At 39.7% G+C, this 18362-nt stretch overlaps 1 protein-coding gene and 2 non-coding genes across 6 annotated transcripts in view; 1 reads left to right on the top strand and 2 right to left on the bottom strand.

The window, feature by feature from the left end:
• ARHGEF6 (Rac/Cdc42 guanine nucleotide exchange factor 6) overlaps positions 1–8042 on the bottom strand; it is a 115716-nt gene extending 107674 nt beyond the window's left edge. For 2 of the 4 annotated variants that reach the window (XM_061137098.1, XM_061137097.1), the window contains exons 1-2: positions 7800–8032; positions 6498–6581 (exon numbers count right to left, since the gene is read on the bottom strand). In XM_061137098.1, the coding sequence (XP_060993081.1) occupies positions 6498–6581; positions 7800–8024 (309 nt within the window). In that variant the 5' untranslated portion in view covers positions 8025–8032. Of the gene's footprint in view, positions 1–6497; positions 6582–7799 lie in introns of all 4 variants that reach the window. The other 2 variants (XM_061137095.1, XM_061137096.1) reach the window with 2 other exon arrangements.
• LOC133053178 (U6 spliceosomal RNA) lies at positions 5322–5428 on the top strand. Its single transcript, XR_009692113.1, has one exon. It is a non-coding gene; the product is annotated as a U6 spliceosomal RNA (small nuclear RNA).
• A 7024-nt stretch (positions 8043–15066) lies between the features above and the next one.
• On the bottom strand, positions 15067–15139 carry TRNAE-UUC (transfer RNA glutamic acid (anticodon UUC)). Its single transcript has one exon. It is a non-coding gene; the product is annotated as a tRNA-Glu (tRNA).
• Between the last annotated feature and the right edge of the window lie 3223 nt (positions 15140–18362).

An 18362-nucleotide genomic window follows, 5' to 3' on the forward strand; every position in this document is an offset into this window, starting at 1 on the left:
GCCATAAAATTAGAAGATACTCCTTGGAAGGAAAGCTCTGACAAATCTAGACAGCATATTAAAAAGCAAAAACATCACTTTGCTAACAAAGGTCTGTCTAGTCAAAACTATGGTTTTTTTTCAGTATTGATGTGAGAGTTGGACCATAAAGAAAGCTGAGCACTGAAAAATTGATGCCTTTGAATTGTGGTGCTGGAGAAGACTCTTGAGAGTCCTTGGAGTGCAAGATCAAACCAGTCAACCCTAAAGGAAATCAACCCTGAATATTCATTGGAAGGACTGATGCTGAAGCTGAAGCTCCAATACTTTGGCCACCTGATGCAAAGAGCCAACTCACTGGAAAATACCCTGATGCTGGGAAAGGTTGAAGGCAAAAGGAGAAAAGGGCAGCAGAGGATGAGATGGTTGGTTTTATACCATCACTGACACAATGGACAGGAATCTGAGCAAATTCTGGGAGACAGTGAAGCACAGGGAAGCCTGGCGTGCTGCAGTCCATGGGATCACAAAAGTCAGACATGACTTAGAGACTGAACAACAACAACAAACCATCAAAAATACCAACGTGGCATTTTTCACAGAACTAGAACAAATAATTCAAAAATTTGTATGGAAACACAAAAGACCCCAAATAGCCAAAACAATCTTGAGACAGAAGAACAGAGCTGGAGGAATCACACTCTATGACTTCAGGCTATGCTACAAAGCTACAGCAATCAAAACAGTATAGTACTAGCACAAAAGCAGATACGTTGATCAGTAGAACAGAATAGAGAGCCCAAAAATAAACCCACTCACTTACGGTCAGTTAATCTATGACAAAGGAGACAAGAATATACGATGGAGAAAAGACAGTCTCTTTAATAAGTGGTGCTGGGAAAAGTGGACAGCACATGTCAAAGAATGAAATTAGAACATTCTCTGACACTATACCAAAAATAAGCTCAAATGGATTAAAGGCCAGATATAAAATTCCTAGAGGAAAACACAAGCAGAATATTCTTGGACATAAATCACAGCAATATTTTTTGATCCATCTCTTAAAACAAACGAAATAAAAAGAATAAACAAATGGAACCTACAACTTAAAATTTTTTGTATATCAAGGGAAACCATTGACAAAATGAAAAGACAATCTACTAAATGGGAGAAAATATTTGCAAATGCTGACTAATAAGAGGTTAATACCCAACATATATAAACAGCTCATGCAACTCAACATCAAAAAAACAACCCAATTGATAAAATGGGCAGAAGACCTGAATAGATATTTTTCCAAAGAGGTAATGCAGATGGCCAACAGGCACATGAAAAGATGCTCAGCATTGCTAATCATCAAGGAAGTGCAAATCAAACCCACAAGGAGGTATCACCTCACACCTGTGAGAATGGCTATCATGAAAAAGAACACAAATAACAAATTTGGGGAGGGTGTGGAGAAAAAGGAACCCTCCTACACTGTCGGTGGGAATGCAAATTGGTGCAACCACTGTGGAAAACAGTATGGAGGTTTCTCAAAAAACTAAGAATAGAACTACCATATGACTCAGCAATTTTATATATATATAAAACAACCAAAAACACCAATTCAAAAGATACATGCACCTCAACGTTCATAGCAGCATTATCTACAATTTACAAGGTATAAAAGCAACCTAAGTGTCTATCAACAGATGAATGGATAAAGACACTGTAGTGTATATATATATACATATAAAGTGTCCATCAACAGGTGAATGGATAAAGACAATGTGGGGTGTGTGTGTGTGTTATGGCTGGAATACTACTCAGCCATAAAAAAGAACTAAATAATGCCAGTTTATACCAACATGGATGGACACTTGGATGGCATTATGCTAAATGAAATGAGTCAGAGAAAGATAAATACTATATGATATCATTTATATGTGGAATCTAAAAAATACAACAAACTAGTGACTAAAACAAACAAACAAATGAACAAAAAAGGCACACTCACAGATATGGAAGACAAACTGCCTGTGGGGAAAGGGAAGGAGGGAGGGGGCAACATAGGGATAAAGGAATAAAAGAGGTTATTATGGGATTATATGAAATCACATGTATGAAACTTTTAAAAATTAGAAAGCACTATAGAATTTAAAGAATTTTTCATGTAATAAAAAATAATTTTTAGGGACTTCCCTGGTGGTCCAGTGGTTAGGACTCCTTGCTTCCACTGGTGGGGGCCCAGGTTTGATCCCTGATTGGGGACCTGACATCCCACAAGCCACACAGCACAGCCAATAATAATAATAATAACAATTTTAATTAAATTAAAAAGAAAGAAAATGGGGAAATTTTTTTTGATGTATTTTTAAGAAGATACTATCAAAGTCTGGGAGGCACTTCAGAGACACCCTTGTCTCCCAGGTGTCTCAGCAGACCTCCCTGATCAGTTGCTAGTGGTGTGAGCCTCTAGCGACCCTAGGACACTAGAGCCACATGGGAACACAAAGATGGAGGTCACTTGCAGAGACCAGCTGGCCACTCAGAGGGTCAGAAAGCAGCAGCTCTTTCATGTGGTCACCGTGCCCCACAGTCAACACTCAAATTGTCAATGTACTGCTGCATCTCTGCTTTCATTTTTCTAGATTTCCAAACTGACCGTTTCAAGCTGGCACTCTTTCTGTATATAAATAATAGTGTGTCCTTGGCAACAATTAAGCCCTGCTCTTTTTGCTTTTTAAACATTAACAGTTTCATAGTGTCAACAAAAAAGTATTAAGTATGCCCTAAGGGAAAGGCTACCCACTCCAGTATTCTGGCCTGGAGAATTCCATGGACTGTATGGGGGTTGCAAAGAGTAGGACACGACAGAGCAACTTTCACTTCACTTCACTTCAAACTAGGCACTGTGCTAGGTGCTTTAGGTCTGAGAGATACTCTATCTAAAGTGACAAGATACAGAAACAATTTAAATGTTCATCAACGGATGAATGGATTTCAAGAAAAGATGTGGTATATACACACTATGGACTGTTATTCAGCCATGCAAAAGGAGGATGTTCTGCCATTTGCAAAAACAAGGATGGACTTCTGAGCACATTATGCTAAATGAGATAAGTCAAAGAAAAATACCGTGTGGTCTCACTTATACATGGAATCTTAAAAAATCAAACATAAAAAAGAGCCATTACCAGGGGTTGGGGGCTAAGGGATGAAAACTGACATTGTTTAAGCATACCAACCTACAACGAGTAGTAAATACACCATAGTGGTCTAATGCCCTTTATAGGGAACACAGACAACAATATTGTACTTAGGTGATGTGACAAATATCGCTACAATGGCAATATTACAAAATATAAATGCATCAAGGTAACACATCGTACACCTTACATTTACACCATATTGTATGTCAAATACTTTCAATTTTTAAAATAATGTTTTTAAATTTGCAAGTATTTGTGTTTAGGTCTATCTCCTAGCTACCTTGGGAACTTGAGACTGGATGGTCAGTATTTTTGGCTGCTGGGTGCACCCTAGCTCAGCTTTCTATCTCATTCCTCATGTATTGATTTTATTAATCTTCCCTCAGGGTTCTAGGAGTGCCTCAGTATGGCTGCTCTGCACCCCTTTCGGGCATAATTTTGTGTACAACACTACCTAGTAATAATGGTATGAGTGAGCAGCTATTATACATGCTTTATGTGCAGTGACATATGAAGTGCTTTAGATGCATTATTTCATTTGATCTTTAAAAGAATCCAATGCAGGGACTTCCCTGGCCGTCCAGTGGTTAAGACTCCCTGCTTCCACTGCAGGGGGCAAGGGTTTGATCCCTGCTCAGAGAACTAAGATCCCACATGCTGCAAGGTACAGTCAAAATATTAAAAATAAATCCAATGCAGTACCTATTACTCATGTCTCCATTATACAGATGAGGAAACCGGAGCAGAGAGAGGCCAAATAACTTTTCCCAGAGTCACAGAGCCAAAATTCTGACTCATGTCTGTCTGTCAAACTGGAGAAGGTATGTGCTTAACCATCCTGCCAGATATTGCCTCCTCACAACATTCATCTGATGCTCAGGCCAGCCTGAATTATGAAAAAGAGATCAAAAATGTTTGGTGACCTTCATGTAAGAAATGAAAATTATGTTATACTTTTAAAGAAAGATTTTTGTCCAAAGTGGCCAAAAATATTTTAAGTATGGGTGCTTAACAGAGTAAGCATTAGTTATCAGAAAAATCCACTTATGTGAAACAACTCATTCTCCAACAATGCCAGACCCAGGAGGTGTTTCTGTATCACCTAGTATTCTTAGAACCACAAAGAAGCTCAATATACCTTCTGACAGCTTCAGAGTGCATAAATCATTGGCAACCTCACCATGTTTTTATTTAACAAATGAAAAGAAAATGCCATGATCTGTTCATAGCAGACATCATTCCATAAGGGATACAGAGTAGGTTGCACCTGCCTTAAAAGCCATACACACCATGTACCCAGGCACACACACAGAAAGATAGAGAGAGAGAGGGAAGGAGTTAAATTTGGCAATAAGGAAATCTGAAGTAAAATATTCTGAAACAAGCATAGCTTGATGCTATGGCTAACTTTCAGAAAAATTCTGAAGGAAGCAAAGTTTATCTGGGGAAAAGGTACTTGTACTAGTACTACTAGTCGTTAACTAACATTTGGAGAAAACTTTCTGTGTGCCATGCACTCTTCCAAGGATGCAAATTCTTTGAAACCTTATACCAATCCCATGAGACAGGTGCTGCTATTCTTCCCATTTTGCAGGTAAGGAGACTGAGGCATAGAGCCATAGTTAAGTAACATGCCCAAGATCACAAAGCTACTAGCAAGAGATAACTGAGATTTGAACCCAAGTAGTCTAATATCAGAAAGTGTGTGAAAGTGTTGGTTGTTCAGTTGTATCCAATTCTTTGCAAGCCCACAGGCTGTAGTCCACCAGGCTCCTCTGTCCATGGGATTCTCCAAGCAAGAATACTGGAGTGGGTTGCCGTCCCCTTCTCCAGGGAATCTTCCCAACCCAGGGATCGAACTTGAGTCTCCTGCCTTACAGGCAGATTCTTTACTGTCTGAGCCAGTAGGGAAGAGTCCAGGCTCAAACCAGTACTAATACTTCTCCACAAGTGATACTACTAACGCATGTCTATACTTCTTACACCCCAGGTCCTGTGCTGAGTACTCTACCTACGTTACTTCATAGATCTTTGGAATTTGGAGCTCTTAGCTCTAAATTATTATGCAGTATCTCATTTGATCCTTAAAACAGCCCCATGAGGTAGTTATTATTGTGTCCATTTTACAGATTAAAACACTAAGGCACAGTGCTCGCTTCGGCAGCACATATACTAAAATTGGAACGATACAGAGAAGATTAGCATGGCCCCTGCGCAAGGATGATACGCAAATTCGTGAAGCGTTCCATATTTTTACTCCATGGCTGATTCATGTCAATGTATGACAAAACCCACTGCAATGTTGCGAAGTAATTAGCCTCCAACTAATAAAAATAATTGAAAAAAATAAATAAATAAAACACTAAGGCACAGAGACATTAAATAATGTGACATACAAGCAAAAGTGTCACCTCCTTTTCAGCAACACCCCCCATACTTACTGCAAGGATCCACATAACATAAAAGAATACAGTGTAACTTAATATACAATTTCTACCTCAGGGCCAAGTTCTTTCATGGCCTCTGTTCTAAAGTGTTAGTGGGGAAAAGTGGTTATAATCTTTCCACCCTTCCCAACTCGAAAGGATTACAGTAACCCTCTGCAGCATCCAGTGGCCCACTTTGGGCTCCACTTAGTAGGGATGCACACCATACAACCTCTGGCACCAAAAGCCTGCTTTCAGAGCTTGGGAGCTGTTTTGTTTTGTTTTTTAATTTATTTTTAATTGGAGGATAATTGCTTTGCAATATTGTGTTGGTTTCTGCCATACTTCTACATGAATCAGCCATAGGTATACATATGTCCCCACCCTCTCAAATCTCCCTTCGACCTCCCACCCCATCCCACCCCTCTAAGTTGTCACAGAGCCCTGGTTTGAATTCCTTGAGTCATGCAACAAATTTGGGGAGCTGTTTTTAAGTGGTACCATATTTTGTTTTTTTTTAATTGAATTATAGTTGATTTACAATGTTGTGTTAATTTCTTCTGTACAGCCAAATGATTCAGTTACACATATACAGACGTTCTTTTTCTTAGTATTCTTTTCCATTATGGTTTATCATAGGATATTGAATATGGTTCTCTGTGCTATACAGTAGGATAAAAGTTACCATATTTTGAATTTTGATTTTGTTTTGCTTTGGAATTGGTTTCTGGAAAAACAAACAAACTAGCAAACCATGACTGGGGACCATCGATCTTAACCATGGTTTCCATAAAAGTGCTTCCTCTGTTTAACAGTAAAAATAAGCCTTTTACCACAACACCATCTTCATTAGCAGAGTGAAAAATGACCACAAGGAAGGCAACCTGGGTGGGCTTACCTCCACTTGAAGGGCTGCACATCCTTTCAGGAAGTCATTGATGTTGTTGGTGCAGTCAGCTTCAGTCTGGGGCTCCAGACAGTACTAGAGAAACACAGTCAAATATCAGTTGGAGACTGTCATCCCAAACGGGACACATCATTGCATCATTCGCTGATAACTACATAAAGTAGGCTTTTTAAGGTGGGGCCAACACTGCTGTCAATCCAGGAAGAGAAATTAACCACTGAAGGAAGTGATGCAAAAATCTAAACGGTTGGTCTTGTTCCAAATGTCACCAAATCCTTAGCCCCAAGCCATCTCTACTTATAAACTTTCTCATGCTTTCTACCAAAACGTGGTGATAGCAAATTAGAGACACCCTGCAAGTTTTTTTCATCCTGGTTCCTGCTTTCAACCTATCATTTCCCGTCCGTCCTCCTCATGATAATGTGTTAAAAATTGTATTTTCCTCTTCGCTGTAGTTTACATTTGATCACATTTCTTGACATTTTCCATTTTATCACTGTTTTCCAAGTTTGAGAAATTATAAGTAAATCGGTATGTTCAATAAAAACACAAGCTGCCTCAAGGAGGGAAATGAACTGTACTCAGTGTCTTATTCCCTGCTGACCTTAAGAAAATAATTTATGGCTCCACTTTTAAACTTACTTAAGGTGCCCATTTTAAAAATTATTCGTACTGGTGATCATGGGTTTCCAACATTCACAGTTTTGGATTTTGAAAAATGAGTAAGGTTAGTTTCACTTTGAACACGTGTTGCATTCAAAACATATATTTGGTTTCTATTGTTTTAACAAACCCGTTGTGGCATTTTGGATTATTTCTCCTGATTGCTAAACAGCCTCTCTTTCAATGGATACATTATTTCTTTGAGAAGAAAATCCACACTAAATTTAGTCGTACCATCAATAAGCACCCTGAATATATGTTACAAATCACCCCATTACTCCACGGACTCACATGAACCCCAGGTTCAAAACATGTCCTCGGTACACAGGCAGGTACAACACGCACCTCTATGACAGAGCCAGCTCGTGACAGGGGTGTTCTCCTTGGCCCCTGGCACTAGTGGGGTCACAGGTTTTTACTGTACTAACCTCCAGTGGCCAATCACTAAAGGATAACCTTTCATTTTCTGACTTTTTCCAACTACGAAAACAGTAAGAAAGAACAGTTAAATCTCAGAAAGAGATGAAAGCAGGAGTGTCCCCTGACCCAGGCAATTGAAAATCTCCAGAGTGACATTACCCCTGCTCTCTGGTGGTGAGCAACCCCAAAGATACTGCAAATTTCCCTTACCTTTTCTACAGAGCCAGGCCTTAGTCTGTTGATCAGTTTGCACAGCACTACCCCATTTTTCAACGAGGACTTCAAGAACTCCTCCGGATCACAGATGGTCTTTTTGGGGGAATCTAATACTCCCAAGGATATGAGCCAGGTCACGACGCGCTCTTCTGGATTCATTACTGCAGACTGAACGCTCCCGAGCACCTCTCTGGGGCAGCTGCAAGGACTAAGCCACATCCGCGATTGCATCTGCTGTTGTCTTCCTTTTTATGAGTTCTCTTCTCGTGCTTGCAGAGCAAAGCTCTAAAACTACGTTCCTTAGACAACGGTGGAAGCCACTCCAATTCTGGGATTTGAAAAACCACAGAGCTCACACTCAAAGACATAGAAATAGAATGAATGGGGGGGAAATCCTGGGTAACACTGGGTTTCTTTTTCAAAAGCTGCAAAACAAATTCACTAGGATTTTTTTTTTTAAAAAAGAAGAAATACATACACACACTCACACCCCTCCCCCCCCCCCCCAAAAAAAACCAACAGTGTAAGAAACTGTAAGGGAAGGAAGTGAGCAGGATGCTGGGGAGGGAGGAAAGAGACGGCAGCGTGCGCTCTGGGAAAACAGAGGCGAGCCAGCACTTCAGGGGACCTTGGAAATGAGATACTCATGGGGCAGTCTGGGAAAACGCTGTCAATAAATAGTCTAGCCCCAGTGAAAATCTGGCTTCTGTCAAGAAGAAGATGCCAACTGGCTCTTAGGTCAGACAGATCTGAGCCTCGTGGGGAGCTGTGCTGGCACAACAGGGCTCAGAGAAGGTAAGCTGGGAAAATTCTTCCAAGAAATGGCCGGATGTCCTCTTACTGTCTCACCGAGATAATGTGTCATGATCATTCCTTTGCAAAACACGTTGAATTGCACGGTGACAACGTGCCAAGCAGATGAAGACTGTGCCTGCTGTCAGCCATCACTCTGTGTAAGCACAAACTAGAAGAATGGCATTTTACTTTGCAGCCAAAAAGCTATGTTTAGGGAAATAGACTAAGGATAACATCTGACATCCTGTTTACTTGCATTCTTGAGCGATTCTTTTTCTGGACCTGGTTCCACTACACAATCCAGCTGCAGTGCCCTTAGCAAAGGCTCAGACACAGTCATATCAGGCGAGTGAAAAGCACTTGGAAACAGAATTTTCGAGAACAATAGAACACTTGTCCTCTGTCTATACTACAGTCTGAAGGTTGATGTTTCCCCAACAAGAAACACTTTGCCTTAATAATATTGCTCTGAAAAAAAAAACTGGTCTATAACAAAAGATCTACACTATTCTTAAAACATCTTCATAACCAGTTATAACAGCCACATGATTAGGAAATTTATGATAAGGCCAACAGTATAGCCTGATCTGAGCAAATGCATGGTACTCACCATCACTACCCTCACCTGATGCATGGGATCCTGCTAACTTTCAGAATCTTTTCAACATAGTGACAGGCATCTACTACCAAATAATCAGCTTAGATAATCCTGCTACATGTTTGGGGAACTTCCCTGGTAGTCCAGGGGCTAAGACTCCACTCTCCCTATGCAGGGGTTCCATCCCTGGTAAGGGAACTAGAGCCCACATGCTACAGTGAAGATCCCACATACCGCAACTGATACCAGGTGCAACCAAATAAAAATTTTTTTAAAAAATCTGGCTACATTCTTTCAAAGCTTCCCCTTTTTACCTTGTCATAACAGTTATCCAGACTTGACTATTGTCATTTGTTGATCTGTCTCCTCCACCAGAACGTAGCCTCCGCTAGGGGAGGGGTCTTGTCTGCCTTGATGAACACTGTCCCCAGCAGAGTGCCTGGTACACAGCAGACATTTTAATGACTTAAAACCAACATGTTTTCCTTGCTAATGATTTTTGTACTTTTACTGAGATATAATTGACATAATGAATCGCACATAGTCAAGACGTATGATTTAATGGATTTTGACATATGTGTACATCCCATGATACAATCATACACACACACACATACACAATTCAAAAAATTTTTCTGTCATCCCCAAAAAGTGTTATTGTGCCCTTTCAACCCCATCTTCCCTCCCTTCCCTTAAAATCCCAGACAATGAACAATGCTTTTTCAATCCTATAGATTAGTTTGCATTTTCTAGAATCTTGTATAAATGGAATCATACAGTATGGAACTTTCTGTTGTCTGGTTTCTTGCAGTTAACATCATCACTTTGAGATTCATTCATGTTGTTGTATCTATCAATAGTTATATAAGAAAGATTTGACCTCCAGATATTCAGTTTGATATAATTATATTTATGAGCAAAATAAGTATAGTCAATCAAACATTTTCATTGACTTTTGATCCAAGACCAAATCTATGTAATGGAAATAAAACCAAAATCCATGTGTTGATCAATGAAATTCTTAAATGTAACCTGCTTAAATATACTTTGATATCTCATTTGACCAGTTTTCTTACAACTGCTCATCAAAATTGTATTCTACAGACAAACAAATCCAGCAGTATTATTGAGGTATCACTTACATTTTTTGTTGAAGAATAAAGCCTGGGTAATTTCAGGAACCCAGCCTTGTTCAAAATAGGCTTGAGCCCACTGGGGTTATTGGGGTGAAAATCTGCCTCATTTTAGACATTGGCTATTGCAAATGACTGTAAGCAATACAGTAAAATCAGAAAGGCAAGGCCATCTCAAAGCAGAAGAAACACTTCTACTAGTATAAAGATTGGAAGTTAGGGTTGGTATGAGCAAATGTCAAGAAAGCAAGGCATTCCAGGACAGCAGCAACCATACCGGTGAAATGACTAACAGTGGAACCCAGGGCAATGAAAAGAAGTTAATGACCTGGGGGAACAGAGTGGAGGGTTGAAAGACAGGAGATCACAGCGGCAAAGAGCACAGGCTTTACATAAGAGTATGAAAAAATAAAATACTCTGCAAAAAGTTACCTTGTCAAGACTGCAAGAGGAGAATGGCAGAAGTAAAGGTGGATAAATGTATCCAGAACTTGCATGAAATTACCTCACTGACTCATTTAATTCAAGCAGAAGCCTAAGTTTTCTCTTCCATCATATGAATATTAGAGTTTATCCATTTTGATGAACAACATTATCTGCTCTCCTTCTGCTATACAGAAATCTAGTGATCGTTTTATCTAAGCACACAGTCCAGTTCAGTCACTCAGTTGTATGTGACTTTTTGTGACCCCATGGACTGCAGCATGCCAGGCCTCCCTGTCCATCACCAACTCCCAGAGTTTGTTCAAACTCATGTCCATTGAGTTGGTGATGCCATCCAACCATCTCATCCTCTGTTGTCCCCTTCTCCTCTCGCCTTCAATCTTTCCCAGCATCAGGGTATTTTCAAATGAGTTAGCTCTTTGCATCAGGTGGCCCAAGTATTGGCGTTTCAGCTTCAGCATCAGTCCTTCCAGTGGACACCCAGGACTGATCTCCTTTAGGATGGACTGGTTGGATCTCCTTGCAGTCCAAGGGACTCTCAAGAGTCTTCTCCAACACCACAGTTCAAAAGCATCAATTCTTCAGCGCTCAGCTTTCTTTATAGTCCAACTCTCACATCCATACATGACTATTGGAAAAACCATAACTGTGACTAGATGCACCTTTGTTGGCAAAGTAATGTCTCCGCTTTTTAATATGCTGTCTAGATTGGTCACAACGTTCCTTCCAAGGAGTAAGTGTCTTTTTATTTCATGGCTGCAGTCACCATCTGCAGTGATTTTGGAGCCCCAAAAAATAAACTCAGCCACTGTTTCCACTGTTTCCCCATCTGTTTGCCATGAAGTGATGGGACCAGATGCCATGATCTTAGTTTTCTGAATGCTGAGCTTTAAGCCAGCTTTTTTTTTTTCTTTTTCTTTTTTTTTTTTTAGCCCCGCCCTAAGCCAGCTTTTTCACTCTCCTCTTTCACTTTCATCAAGAGGCTCTTTAGTTCTTCTTCACCTTCTGCCATTAAGGGTGGTGTTATCTGCATATCTGAGGTTATTGATATTTCTCCCAGCAGTCTTGATTCCAGCTTGTGCTTCCTCCAGCCCAGCGTTTCTCATGATGTACTCTGCATAGAAGTTAAATAAGCACAGTGACAACATACAGCCTTGACGTACTCCTTTTCCTATTTGGAACCAGTCTGTTGGTCCCTGTCCAGTTCTAACTCTTGCTTCTTGACCTGCATACAGGTTTCTCAAGAGGCAGGTCAGGTGGTCTGGTATGCCCATCTCTTTCAGAATTTTCCACAGTTTATTGTGATCCACACAGTCAAAGGCTTTGGCATAGTCAATAAAGCAGAGATCTACTTCTGCTTTACTGACTAAGCACACAACATGACACAAGATATGAAATCAGTTTCATAATAACCTTAAAAGACAGACATTGAACTTTCTGAAAAGATGTTTTAAGTCTGAGTTTTCTGAACAGGATTATAACTTTGAATTTCTATAATCTTGGTATTGTATTCAAGTAATATTGTTCAGATTTGTTAAAAGGTAGCCAGTATGTGCTCTATTTTGCAAACTATATTTTTTTGAAGATTTTTTCAAGTTAAAATTATACATAGATTTCCTAAGGTAAAGTGGAACATAAATTATGAGCAAATCTTTTAAAAAGATAAAGCAACTATATGCCAATGAAAATTAATTTTAAATTAATTAATTTAATGTCCCCAATTATTTTTTGAAATTTGAACAAAAGCTGTATTATACTTAATAATATTGTGCCACATGTCAATTTTCTGGGTTTTTTTACATGATATTTCTTTATATTCTCAGAATTGGATTAGAAGTTTCAAGACTTATTCAATTTTTTTTAAATCACTAAGATGTTAAACTTTCTAGACTTTTAGCAGTAATACTGGATGCCAAAATACATGGAATTATACCAAAATTTTGAGTGAATGAGTTAAAAATGTAACATTCTATTTATACTAAGTTAAACTAGTGGAATCAAACTGTCATAAACTTTTTAGCTACGCAAAAATTCATGTTTTCTAAAATATATATGTTATACATATATTACTATATGTATACAAAAGCTTTTCTACTATGCTTGATAGATAAAGGCTTGAGAAAGAACATTAAAAAAAAAAGTAAGAAACAGAGAAATTGGAAAACATAAACTAAATTAAATGGGAGCACTGAAGTCTATTTTTTCAAGTAGAAATTACATATAGATTTCACCTAAAATAAAGTAGAACATAAATTATGAGCAAATCAAATTTTTAAAAAAGACAACTATCCTCCTATAAAAATTAATTTTAAATTAATTAATTAAATGTCCCCAACAAAATTTTTTAGTATAGTACTCTTTATTTTTTTCAATTAATTAATTTATTTAAATTGGAGGATAGTTATTTTACAATATTGAGATAGTTTTTACCATACAAAGAGCAAAGGTTTCTGGTTCTACTTCAGATCCTTAATACACCTTGGGCCACTGAAACTGCCTCAACACTGGCTTTCCCCCTTCATCCTCTCATCTTAATGAATTCCCTTGCAGAGCACAGTTTGGTTGATTTTTCAAAAACACCTCTGTAATAGTTTAATATTCCTGCTCAAAAACCCTCAAAGGCTCTCCATCACCTAAAGCAGTGATTTACAAATGACAACGTACAAAAATAATCACCTCTTGTGATGGAGGGAGGAGAATGGCATGAGAGTGGAACTTGTGCCAATTGGTAAATTGGTAATATTATATTAAAAGTAAAAAGACCTACAGAAAATAAGGCAAGTGTTAACATTTGTTAAAATTGGTTTCTGGGTACATTGGAACCCATTTTGTTATTTTCTTTACTTTTCTGTGTTTGGAATAATCATAATTGATTTTTGACATTTTAAATCTAGGGCACTTGTTAAAGAGATTTGGGGGCTCAATTCCCTAATACCCTAGTTTAGACGATCTGCAGTGGGACAAAAGAATCTGTATTATTAAAGTATCCCCTTGATTCTGGGGCAGTGAACCAAGATCACACTTGAAACAAGTTGTTTTATAGCCTTATGCTCCACCAAAATTTCTGCACACACTGGTGATAATTTCAGTATTCACAAGAACAAGAATCCAACTGCATGACCACTCAGTTTCTTGACCTCCTGTACCTGTAATTGATATAGTACCTCTCAGTCCCTCTTTTTGTTGTGAAAATGGATCTGGGGCCTTTCAAGCTGTGTTCCTTTGCCAGCAGGTTTGATACATTTTATCCAGTAGATGGTGGTGGAAAGACCTGGCAGGAAGAAGGGGCTTTACTTCTTGTTTCCTGTGTGCTTCCTCCATGGGCTCCTGGCGAGACCACGCCCCTACCCACCTGATCCCCGCTGACACCCCACCCCACCCCACCCTCCACTCTCCTAGCGCCCACCTTCTGTGCACTGGCTTCCTCAATGCACAGTGGGTGGCAATTTCCCCTGGCACCACCCTGGGGTGGTTCTGTAGCAAAGTGTTTCTGGTGAGATACCTCCCCTATGAATGAGAAACATCCTAGAGAAGCACATTTTCAGCCAGTTCCAGAGGGTGGATGTCCAGCAAGTTCCTCTGACTCAGCACACCACAGGCAACTTCTCTAACAAGGCCTGGATCTCAGCTATACAGGGAAAGAGAGATTATCACAGCTCTGTGAGTAGTGACTATTACATATTGTTTTTATATTGTCTGCCATTGTATATTATACCTGCTCTTCCTCTATTCTTTTAGAGTTCCCTTGACTTCTTACCAGCCAATCTCTTATTACTCCAGTCCCCTGTTATCGTTAGTAATTCTTTATGTTAAACTTTTCCTGTTAAAATCCCCCTGTGCTTTCTCTGTCCTGACTGGACCCAGACTAACATGCTTCATCATCTTTAGTGAACTCACCTCCACTTTAGCTAACCACTTGCAAGGTCACACCTTGTACTTGGTCATCGAACAAACTTCTCTGCCTCCTGCATCATGAATTCAAGCACTACATTTTCTAACCACAACCAACTGTCTTTTCAGCTTGTTTATTCAGTTACTCCCACTACAATTAGTCCTTAGCTACATAGCGATCCTCAAAGCGTGGTTTTCTAAGATGATTATACAAATTTACATTCCCACAAGCAGGGTATGATTTCCCGTCACTCCATATCATAGCTAACACTCCATATTACAGACTTTTTAATTTTTTAGAAAATTTTTGTGGGTGTGAAATTTACTCTTGTGTGATTAATAGTAAGGTTGAGCCTTTTTTCTTTTTTTTGGCTGCACCACACAGCTTGGGGGATCTTAGTTCCCCAACCAGGGATGGAACCCAGGACCTCTGCAGTGAAAGCACAGAGTCCTAACCACTGGACCACCAGGGAAGTCCCGAGAATTTTTTTTATACGTTGATTGGCCACACATATTTCCTCTTCTGTAAAATCTTTGTTCATTTCTATTGCCCATTTTTTACTAGGTTGTTTGCCTTTTTGTTACTGATTCATAAAAGTTTGTCATACTGGGAGTTCTCTAGCAGTCCAGTGGTTGGGACTCCACGCTTCCACTGTGCAATGGGAAGGGGGGCAGGTAGGGAGTATCTGTGTTTGTTCCCAGGTCAGAGACCTAAGATCCATAAGCCGAAGTGTGCAACCAAAAAAAAAAAGTTTGTCACATCTTATGGATACTAAATCAATGTCAGTTATTTGTTTGCAAATAATTCATTCTGTAGCACATTTTAGGAAACAGAGGTCCTCAATTTTTTAAATAAGATACTTCATCTCACTCTCATGTAAAACAAATGCAGAATTTGGCAGTCCAAGGCTAGCATGCAGCTACCTAGTCATCAGAGATCCAGGATGCTACTTTTCAGTTACTTTGCCATTTTTAGCTTCTCACCTCATAGTTCAAAATAATTCTTTGTGTGAATTTGGATTAAGCACTGGGTTTGTTGTTGTTGTTGTGGCTGCACAACATGTGGGATCTTAGTTCCTGGACCAGGGATCAAACCGACGCCCCCAGCACTGAAAGCATAGAGTCTCAATCAGTGGACCACCAGGGAAGTCCCCACAGTGGTTTCTTAGATATCACACCATGGCCACAAGCCACAAAAGAAAAGAAGAGATAAACTGGTCTTTCTCAAAACTAATAATTTTGTCCTTCAAAGTACACCATCAGGAAACTAAAAAGACAACTCAGTATGGGAGAAAATATTTGCAAATCATATTTCTGATTAGGGACTTGTATCCAGAATATATATATATTTAAAAAAAAAAAACTCTTACAACAACAAAGAGACAAATAGCTAAAAATGGGTAAATTGTCTGAAGAGACATTTCTCCAAAGATATCAGTTCAGTTCAGTCACTCAGTCGTGTCCAACTCTTTGCGACCCCATGAATTGCAGCGCTCCAGGCCTCCCTGTCCATCACCAACTCCCGGAATCCACTCAAACTCATGTCCATCGAGTCGGTGATGCCATCCAGCCATCTCATCCTCTGTCGTCCCCTTCTCTTCCTGCCCCCAATCCCTCCCAGCATCAGGGTTTTTTCCAATGAGTCAACTCTTCGAATGAGGTGGCCAAAGTATTGGAGTTTCAGCTTCAGCATCAGTCCTTCCAATGAACACCCAGGATTGATCTCCTTTAGGATGGACTGGTTGGATCTCCTTGCAGTCCAAGGGACTCTCAAGAGTCTTCTCCAACACCACAGTTCAAAAGCATCAATTCTTCAGCACTCAGCTTTCTTCACAGTCCAACTCTCACATCCATACATGACTACTGGAAAAACCATAACCTTGACTAGACGCACCTTTGTTGGCAAAGTAATGTCTCTGCTTTTTAGTATGCTATCTAGGTTGGTCATAACTTTCCTTCCAAGGAGTAAGCATCTTTTAATTTCATGGCTGCCGTCACCATCTGCAGTGATTTTAGAGCCCAGAAAAATAAAGTCAACCACTGTTTCCACTGTTTCCCCATCTATTTGCCGTGAAGTGATGGGACCAGATGCCATGATCTTAGTTTTCTGAATGCTGAGCTTTAAGCCAGCTTTTTCACTCTCCTCTTTCACTTTCATCAAGAGGCTTTTTAGTTCCTCTTCACTTTCTGCCATAAGGGTGGTGTCATCTGCATATCTGAGGTTATTGATATTTCTCCCGGCAACCTTGATTCCAGCTTGTGCTTCTTCCAGCCCAGCGTTTCTCATGATGTACTTTGCATATAAGTTAAATAAGCAGGGTGACAATATACAGCCTTGACGTCCTCCTTTTCCTATTTGGAACAAGTCTGTTGGTCCCTGTCCAGTTCTAACTGTTGCTTCCTGACCTGTATATGGGTTTCTCAAGAGGCAGATCAGGTGGTCTGGTATTCCCATCTCTTTCAGAATTTTCCACAGTTTATTGTGATCCACACAGTCAAAGGCTTTGGCATAGTCAATAAAGCAGAAATAGATGTTTTTCTGGAACTCTTGCCTTTTCGATGATCCATTGGATGTTGGTAATTTGATCTCTGGTTCCTCTGCCTTTTCTAAAACCAGCTTGAACATCTGGAAGTTCATGGTTCATGTATTGTTGAAGCCTGGCTTGGAGAATTTTGAGCATTACTTTACTAGCGTGTGAGATGAGTGCAATTGTGTGGTAGTTTGAGCATTCTTTGGCATTGCCTTTCTTAGGGATTGGAATGAAAACTGACTTTTTCCAGTCCTGTGGCCACTGCTGAGTTTTCCAAATTTGCTGGCATATTGAGTGCAACACTTTCACAGCATCATCTTTCAGGATTTGAAATAGATCAACTGGAATTCCATCACCTCCACTAGCTTTGTTCATAGTGATACTTTCTAAGGCCCACTTGACTTTGCATTGCAGGATGTCTGGCTCTAGGTGAGTGATCACACCATCATGATTATCTGGGTCGTGAATATCTTTTTTGTACAGTTCTCCTGTGTATTCTTGCCACCTCTTCTAAATAGCTTCTGCTTCTGTTAGGTCCATACCACTTCTGTCCTTTATCGAGCCCATCTTTGCATGAAATGTTCCTTTGGTATCTCTAATTTTCTTGAAGAGATCTCTAGTCCTTCCCATTGTGTCGTTTTCCTCTATTTCTTTGCATTGATCGCTGAGGAAGGCTTTCTTATCTCTCCTTGCTATTCTTTGGAACTCCGCATTCAAATGGGAATATCTTTCCTTTTCTCCTTTGCTTTTCACTTCTCTTCTTTTCACAGCTATTTGTAAGGCCTCCTCAGACAACCATTTTGCCTTTTTGCATTTCTTTTCCATGGGGATGGTCTTGATCCCTGTCTCCTGTACAATGTCACGAACCACCATCCATAGTTCATCAGGCACTGTCTATCAGATCTAGTCCCTTAAATCTATTTCTCACTTCCACTGTATAGTCATAAGGGATTTGATTTAGGTCATACCTGAATGGTGTAGTGGTTTTCCCTACTTTCTTCAATTTAAGTCTGAATTTGGCAATAAAGAGTTCATTATCTGAGCCACAGTCAGCTCCCGGTCTTGTTTTTGCTGCCTGTATAGAGCTTCTCCATTTTTGACTGCAAAGAATATAATCAATCTGATTTTGGTGTTGACCATCTGGTGATATTCATGTGTAGAGTCT

The sequence above is a fragment of the Dama dama genome, chromosome X, assembly GCF_033118175.1.
Source record: "Dama dama isolate Ldn47 chromosome X, ASM3311817v1, whole genome shotgun sequence".
Lineage (NCBI taxonomy): Eukaryota > Metazoa > Chordata > Mammalia > Artiodactyla > Cervidae > Dama > Dama dama.